This window comes from Nuphar pumila, chromosome 10 (genome assembly GCF_984573655.1).
Source record: "Nuphar pumila chromosome 10, dmNupPumi1.hap1.1, whole genome shotgun sequence".
In the NCBI taxonomy this organism is placed as follows: Eukaryota; Viridiplantae; Streptophyta; class Magnoliopsida; order Nymphaeales; family Nymphaeaceae; genus Nuphar; species Nuphar pumila.
Window position 1 is genome coordinate 109,199,625 of NC_143258.1, and position 9,110 is coordinate 109,208,734.

Below are 9,110 nucleotides of genomic sequence, written 5' to 3' on the forward strand. Positions count from 1 at the left end.
AATAAAATGCTCATTTTGTAATAAACTGCAGATTTTAATCGATTGCCTTATTCTTAAATTCCTTTAAGTTGTTGTACATGTGAATGAGGGTTTTTCAGCTAACGTACCCAGAATTGTTGACTTGTGTTCCTTTCTAAATGTCTTCCGTTGTCATTTTTAAAAGTTAAAACTTTAAATATGTGAAAGGTTTTTCGATAAAGTTTTCGAAATCACAAGTCGAAATTTTTGGGGCGTTACACGTTATGAAGGAAAAATCCAATGTTATGAAGAAAAGTTCCAATATCAAGAATTGCTATCTTGGTGATTTCACAAGACAATGAAACATTTCCCACAAGACAACTAATGAGAAGAAAGAAAAAGAAAATTATCCTATTAAGACAAAGAAAAGAAAGCTTGGCTCATCCCACAAGACTCCTAATAGAAATATTTCTAATTATTCTTGTAATCAAGAGGAATCTAACCTAAGTAGGAAACTCTTGTATCCAGCAAGTTTCCAAAACTTTGTTATATGCGAAATTATAAATAAGAAAGGACATCTCCTTTCTATCATGCGATAGAGAGAGAGGGGTTCTATAGTGGACGTAGGCCACACTCTAAATTATGTACCATTGTGTGTATGATTTGCATTTTTTCAGTAAAAACGTGTGAAATGTTGATATATTGTGGATTGTTGATTTTTAAGGCTCTTAAAAACCTATATGCATAGCACAATTGGTCAATCCAAATCACATTTTACCAACAAGTGATGTAGATTATATCTGTAGGGCTTGGTTCATAAAAAATAAGAGAATGTTGCAAAACGTGGACAGTTTCCACTATAAGGCGTGTGTGTGTGTTTGTGCGTGTATGTGTCTGGGTGTGTAGTTCTTCTAATGAGTGTAAACACAAAATTTTAATAAATAGTATTTTTTTAATGTGAAGTTCAAATCAAGCCGATGCCTGCCTACAAGAATATGCAAATAAGCCGATGATTAGAAAAGTGGCTATCGCAAAAATACTATGTGAATTGAATGCTGTAATCACTATATGGATGTACAACTTTTTGTTATTGATAAATAGAAAAGCAGTGGAAGTGCTAGACAAGTTTATGCCAAGAAAATATGAAATCATATTGCAAATTAATCTTTGGTTCAACATATGAATGTTAAAAATAAAAGTAAAAGAAAAAACATGATATGTATGCATCATTTGAGGAGTAAAGTGCACAATCTGGTGAGTTACCATTTACATGTCTTTGGCATTCTTTTCTTGGACAAGTTTAAAGTTGACACCTGCACAATGACTAAGTCCTTGGAGCTGAAGCAAACTCTAAGGTTCAATAGACCCTTAGTGTAACAATGTTTGGAAAACTTGCTAGATACAAGAGTTTACTGCTTAGGTTAAACTCCTCTTGATTACAAGAATAATTAGAAATATTTCTATTAGGAGTCTTGTAGGATGAGTCAAGCTTTCTTTCCTTCTTCTTAGTAGGATAAAAATTTTTTCCTTCCTTCTCATTAGTTGTCTTGAGGGAAATGTTTTCTTATCTTGTGCAATCACCAAGATAGCAATTCTTGATATTGGAACTTTCCTTCATAACATTGGATCTTTCCTTCATAACATGTGAGCCTATCTCAACATGTGGGCTGATGTGTTGTCGATCCAAGACATCACCAATGTGTTGTGGATCCAATGCATAACCAACTGGATCCAGACTAATCTTCACATTTACATAATCACAGTATGATCCTAATTGTGCTTTCCTAAAAAAAACATGTTGAACACATCCATGGGGTCACGTTTATCGGATAAAGCTCACACCTTTGACTTTTTGCTAGAGAGTATGGTACAGTCTAGTGTACCGAATATAATCCTGTGTATGTGCATGTGTGTGCATGCTCCTGCATTCATACCTATGCACTCACATAAATGTATTTTCGACAAGTGGCATTTTTACAGAAGGAAGCACATGAAAACTTAGGTCTAACACCACCATTATGAGAACTTGAGGGGTGCAAAAAGGAACACCACAGAGAAGTGGAAATCTAATCAAATGTATGTATGTACACATTCTCAACAAATGACACCCTTGTGGAAGAAAATGCTTGCAAACTTAGGTCTAAAGCTTAACTCTAACCCCATGATTATGCAAATTTAACGACGTGAATAGAAACGCCAGGCAAACATTAAAACCTAATCTCCCCGCAAGCAACATTCATGAAAAAACATAAGTTGAGATATCTTAAAGACTGTGAGAAAGAAAACTGAGTTGCTTAAAACAGCAAACTAAATTAATCAGAAAGTCATTAAAATTAAAATAGATGAATAATTAGTGTAAAAGCAGATGCATACATGAAAATCCAAGAAAAATTCATATAGCTGTTATCTGTTCAACTATAGGTAACATAAATTATTAATAAAGAGAAAATAAACTTTAAGGGCACTTAAATGCAAGGAGTATGCATCAATATTCAATACAGAGGATCAGATCACAAGCTTAAAACTCAAATTATAAGCAAATTCGCAAGAAAATTATTGAACGAAAAAAAAATTAAAGAAACAAAAGCGAGATAAAATAAACCTTCATGTCAACATTACAAAGATAATTGCATGATTAGGAATGTTTGGTACAGCATATCATGCTCTGATGATCTTATAAATGCTCTGCTAATTTTGAGTTACACAAATTAGAATACGAACCAGTTATAGCAAATTTTAGACATGTTTCTCAGCAAAACCTGAATAAGCAGCATGGATATCATACCTGTTCCCTGTTACCTTTTGACTTTGACAATTTTGCTTGAGATGCACACTAGGACATGGCAATTGTTTGGGATGAAGGTGTAGTTGTTGCTGTTGTTGTTGTTGTATGCACACTAAGACATGGCAAATAAGCTGACCTCATGCCTTGGCATGGACTATCAGAAGAGAACTATAACTGTTTACTTTGTCAATGTCCGGTACTAAGATAAAAAAAAATCCCAGTTTTTACTGTATATTGCTGACAATGGGAAATGAAACAGTTGCAAATCTGAGAACTAGCCAAGTCACTAATTGAGCTAATTGTTTTTATTATATTATGAAATAGATTTTTGAAAAGTATGATATTGATTGCACTCCCCAGTGATCAACTTGGATCACCTAAATTCTTCCTCCTGTCTATTTACACATATTAAAGTCAACAATTCATCGCACCTAAAACATAATGAAGATAATATTCCCCAAATGGTCCAAAACTAATTGCAATATTGCCAATTGGGAAGTTTCTGTTTTTATTATTAAAGATGAAATAAATTATGGTTACAGGATGCAGAAAAGATGAACCATTTACATGAACATTTTGAAATGCATGCATTTCAGTAGGGACCAACTCTCCAACGACATAAGCCCAACAGAAAGCACACATTATCCACACAAGAGCACAATTAGCCATATGACAAACACAAAACCATTAACATGATATTCTGCATCATAGACACAAGAAGTGAAACTCTTTCCAGTAAAATGTGAATCAGGACAATTTCCAAGCTGGAGTTGAGTATTTGTTGGCAAACCTTAATGCTTTTCCCTAACTCTGAGCTTTGTCTTTGCATTATTTGAAAGTCTAAGGAAATTTTCAATAAGTAATAGCAGTATTACCATCATAATCTTTACAAATGCAGTGACTCGAGGTGATCTACTTAATTCCAAAATCCTATAGTCATTACAAACTTTTCAAGCTCAAGAGAACTGCATAGTAACTACAGAAATACAAGTGCAACAAGAACTGCTTTGTTTACTCAACGTCAAATATTTCCTATATCTGGAAGAATACATTGAGAAGTTAGAACTAGGATAATGCCACTCTGTTGGAACAAAAAACTGTTGGTATAATATTTCTTTGACATCTGATTTCAGGTGTTTGGTAGAAAAATCACTTAAGAAGCTTTGATAGTAATGAACTATAAATAATAAATCCAACAATCATTTTGGATCTGGTGATGAAAATTCTCTCAAAATTACATTCCTAATAATTTAAGCATGCCTTCTGAGATATGATACGATATGCCACTTCAGTCATAATAACCACAGAACAACAGCTACATGTTTTTGGATCAGCTACATGTTTTTTAAATCGTATTTGTAAAATCGTGTGTCTTGTCGATTCTAAGGGCTGATCAGTTTCAAAGCAGGAATATGACGCTATGTGGATTTCATTGTATTCTTGATCTTCCGAAGGAAGCTCCACATTACAGTAGATACTAAAAACAAGACCAACCCAGTCAAGATCGCATACTTGAGGCCAAGGTTCACAAGCAAGTTCACCAAAAGGCCAGCCAGAACCACCCCAACAAAATTAGCAGTAACAGCAGACCAAAGAGGAATATCCAGAATTGATGCAATTATAGCTCCAGTCCATGCACCAGTTCCAGGGAATGGCACCGCAACAAATAGCATCAAGCCAAGCCATTGAAACTCTTCCACTGGACCTGCCTTCTCTCTGGCCCTCTTGAATATCTGGTCAAGAAACGCCGAAGCACCGGCATTCCGTTGTGCAAGAAAAGAAGCAAACTTTTTCAAATAGATGACAATTATGGGCACAGGAACCATGTTTCTGCATACCATCCAATTAAACAAAAACATAGATAATTGTCAAATGAAGAAATCCACAACCAAGTGTAAGCGAAATCTTCAAGAAATACCAATGCCATGAAGATAAGGAGGTTACCCAAGAATAGACAAGACAGTGAGATGCAGAGGCTTCAGTTGCATCCAGTATCCAACTGGTATTGCACCCCGGAGCTCTAAAACCGGCAATGTAGCTAGCGCGAAGACGATGGCTTCGTCCGCCCACCCCGAGCGGCGCAGGAAGCTCGCAATCTTGAGACCAAAACTAGAAGCTATAATGGAATTAGCAGCAGCATGAGCTGCCCCAGTTGACACCAGAAACCAGATGGGCGCGCAAAATAGCACCGAACCCAAAACCTTTAACAGTTTTGTCTTGCCACTGCCCTTTTCAACCTCCCTTAAACTACTGGATTCCAAGGAAGAAGAGACACCAATCTCTCCACCAGCCTACAGTACATTCCCAATTCACATAAACCCATACAGTGGTAAGATATACTCAATTCACATAAACCCATATAGAGTAGGAAGAAACAAGGAAAGAATGAAAACAATTCAGAGAATTGGTGTACCTTAGCAAATGGGAAACGAGGATTTATGGGTCTGATTCTGATACCACCATGATGAAAAGAAAGACGAGTTTGACGGTGGTGCTTAAGAGGATGGCATCTTCGGGAAGAAGATGAGATTGGGAGAGCTTCAGGGAATCTATGGAAAGATAAAAATGCTCCAATTGTCGCCATTTTTGTTGATTGAAAGAGAGTCTGTTTTAGCTTTTGCAGGTTGCGGGGTTTAGAGTCTAAACTTTGGGACAAGGAGAGGGTCAGGGCACGTTTGGAAGTAAAAAAGACGTAGGAAAAGTGATGCGAGATGGAAAGTCAGTAAGCTTAAGCTTTTTCTTACCTTTCAAACGAGCGACTTTTTCTCTGAGAGAGTTTTTTAAAAAAGTATATTTGTTAAGCATTCCTTGAGGAGAAAGTGGAGAAATGTTTCCTACCAAAAAAATTTTGTGAGGTCCACTACCCATCTCACTACCACCACCCACCATCTCACTATCACCATCATTCACCTCACCACCGCCTCCTCAAGTTCACCGACTGCCGCTGCAGCCTACCAGAGATCACCATTCGCACCTATCGCCCAATAGAAAACCCTATCCTTGCCCTACGCCAAAATTTTGCCCAATCGAAGGCATGGCCAATTTTTGCTAGAAAATCCCACTTTTCACTGTTTGATCACCGCCCTCACTTTGATGATTTATCTTCCCTAACCCTGACAATGGTCATCTTTGAGGCTGATTAGGAGCTTGGTCGAGAAGATACACCAAGAAACCGCAGAAAAATGCCCACCGCCCGTCGTCCGATCACTTTTGATAAAAGGTTGGGTATGAGATTGTTAGGAGAAGGAACCATGAAGACTAGTTACAAATCTCATAATCGATATTTTCTTGGCAAAGAAAAAATCTCACGATATAATTCAAAAAGATTTGTTATTCTTGGAAGAATCTTGACAAAATATGGGTATGTTTAACATATTTACATATACAAAATTATTATAAACATTAAAAATATAAATATTACTGTAAAACATGTCATTTTTAAAACAGGTGATATTTTGAAAATATCATTTTTTTTAAATTGTTTTGAAAAACAAATGATAGAATCATGAGATATTAAAAATTTGTTATATTTGTGACTATGAATTAAGATGGTTGCGAGCTAATAGATAGTGTTTGAGTTGGTAAAGTAATCGTGACTGGGCTCAGTTCAACTGATCGTAAACTCATCCATGATCATTCATATAGTTAGTGAGTCGACTTATGAGCAGCTCTTTTAGCTTAAACGAGTCACTTTGAAACACAGGTGTTCATTGAGGTGAGCTTGGATTCCCCTGACCTAGACCGAATTCAGTTGAGACAAGACCCTTTAGCCCTTAACTAGGTCCAACCTATCTGACATAGTCTAGCCCACTAGAGGTAAGTATGAACTCAGTTGGACCAAAACTAAGTTCAATCTATTTTTTATCTAAACCTCATCGTTATGCCACACTGTCAAGTTTTGCAAGAGACGACCATACTAGACGTAAAAGATGTGCCGACCATGACCTAGGAGCGCCTCAAACGTCGCGTTGAGCCATTGCCATCGATTCTTGATAGGTTTGCAAGTTGATCCCTATTTTTCAAGTTATTTGGTGAAATAACTGTCGTGTACAGTGAGATTTTTCTTCCTGTATACCTTTCTAAAATAATATCTGGTCTTAGTCCTTTGTTTACGCCCTCTAGGAAACCACAAGCTTACTTCAGTGTCCTCACACATAGATTTGCGACTATCGCTCGATATTTATGGTGAACTAAGTATCATAGAGTCTTAGTCCTTAGATTACGCTCTCTAGTGCATTACAAGTTTGCTTTGGTGTCAACGCACGTATCCTTGTTACTACTATGGTAGGACGGTAGAACTTATACTGGGATAACTCTACCAGGCTATTTTGGATGCTTCCTCTATTGCAGTAGTGGGGTTCAATCCTTAGATCTTAAGGATAACCCGAACTTCTGAGTGACGGGAGATCCCTTGAATTTTTTTGTTCAAAATAAATTCATGTCACTCGCGGCTGTACCATCACTGTCTGTCATGGTGAGCAATAGTCCTGAAGGGGTTCAACGGTTTAACTGTAATTATTCGGATGTCACTTGAGCAAACCAGTGCATTCTGCATGAAGAGACTCATGTACCCCAACCCCATTCAGTATTTCAAAGCACGGTCCAACCATGTGGTCAAGGGACTATCATTAAGTTTTATTCATATGCATGCATGACTCCGCTCACGACATCTACGACCTTCACGATCACTTTACCCCTTTCGGGTGGACAACCAACTCTGGCACGTCGGCCCTTACAAGTCTTGTTGTATAACAATGTTTCACATGAACATACATATACAACGATCACCTTGGATCAGCCAGACCCTCACGCAAAGCACAACAATGCCCTATGTTTCAACGATCGCCACCTCGAACGAAACAAAGACCTGTGGCAGGTTGTGTGTATGTTGTAACTACTGAACAAGTAGCAAATTGTGACTTGATTGAAGGCATCGTACCTATTAATGGACATGTCACTTACGTCTTGTTTGATTATAGAGTTACTCATACTTTTATTTTCGATGATTTCATTGAACAACTCTATATCTTAGTGGAACCGATGGACAAAATGATAGAAGTATACAATCCACTAAGTTCACTCACCAAATGTATCAAATGTGTGAAGAACCGTTATATAGAGATAATTGGGCAGCATTTACCTACTAGTGTTGTCCTACTCGATATGATGTAATACGATGTCATTCTGGGAATGAATTGGTTAGCACAGAATCATGCTAAGATTTTATGCCACGAGGGCAAGGTCATACCATCTCGATCGAGATTTCCTAAGGTAGAATACCGGTTATCCAAAACTGTCTCGTAGAAACGAGACATATCAGCGTTAAAAGCACAAAAATACCTTACAAAGAGTTATGTAGCCTTCCTCGTAAGTCTCTTAGAAGAAGAACTAATTGTCGTGCCTATTGAGAGTTTGGAGGTGGTATATGATTTTCCTGATGCATTTCTTGATGAATTGCCAAGACTCCCTCCACTTCGTGAGGTTGAATTTGGAATTCAATCCTTACCAAGAACCACATCAATTTCAAAAGCTCCTTATCGAATGGCGTTCACAAAGCTCAATGAGCTAAACCATTGTCTGCCCAGCCTGGCGATGTTGTTAGCACCTACCACTAATGACAGCCCAAGTTATCGTTAGCGTTGAGTTATTGTTAATATTGATTATCATTAACTCTAGTTGTTTTTAACGCTCCACCGCCCTTTTTCAGCGTGTCTCTTGAGCAGGATTTTCCTTCTCAACTTGCCTCTATCGGAATGGAAGGCCCATTTGAGACAGTAAAACCCAGATTCGATCTTGTTCCTCCATTCAAATTCTATCTCCCTACCAACTGTCTATCCGAATGGATTCTGGATCTATGTCAAAAACCTATAAATAGTTTTCCACCCTTCACTATTTCAGCACTTGATTTTCAAATTCCCTGGCCTTATTACTCTTTCGAAATCTTGATAGAACCTAACCTAGCTTAGTCAACCCACCTATCCCGCTTGACCTAGCTGACTAGCCTTGCCTAGGACCCAGATCCCTATCTCACCTATCCTTTGGAGCTCATGCCTAGACGAAGTGTTATTCACACTCTCCCATGCTCGTCAATCGTAGAAAGGGCTACCAAAGCTTGTGGTGAGATTTTATTCTTGTTTTAATATTTATTTTAGTTATTTAATGCATATATTTATGTTTTGAATAATCTAACATTTCGTACATTATTTGCCTCATGTTCTTTTTGAGTTTCAATGGTTCTCACTACCAAATTCACTTTTTTATAAGATTCGTAAAAGGTATGAATCACCATAATGTCGCCACTCCAGATACAACGATCGAGAGTTTTTGATTAAGTTGATCCCTTATCATCAAAGGAGGAAAGGTTATT

The 9,110-nt window shown here is 37.4% G+C and overlaps 1 protein-coding gene across 2 annotated transcripts; it reads right to left on the minus strand.

The window, feature by feature from the left end:
- Nucleotides 1-3,933: 3,933 nt before the first annotated feature.
- LOC149827855 (small multi-drug export protein) lies at nt 3,934-5,997 on the minus strand. 2 transcript variants are annotated; one of them, XM_090018274.1, is made up of 4 exons: nt 5,488-5,997; nt 5,157-5,383; nt 4,688-5,034; nt 3,934-4,573 (listed from the first exon to the last, which is right to left on the minus strand). In XM_090018274.1, exons 1-4 carry the CDS (start codon nt 5,630-5,632, stop codon nt 4,162-4,164), a joined length of 1,131 nt encoding a protein of 376 aa, XP_089874400.1. In that variant the 5' UTR covers nt 5,633-5,997; the 3' UTR covers nt 3,934-4,161. The 2 variants fall into 2 exon arrangements, with proteins under 2 accessions (XP_089874400.1, XP_089874401.1); XM_090018275.1 differs by having other exon boundaries at nt 5,157-5,997.
- Between the last annotated feature and the right edge of the window lie 3,113 nt (nt 5,998-9,110).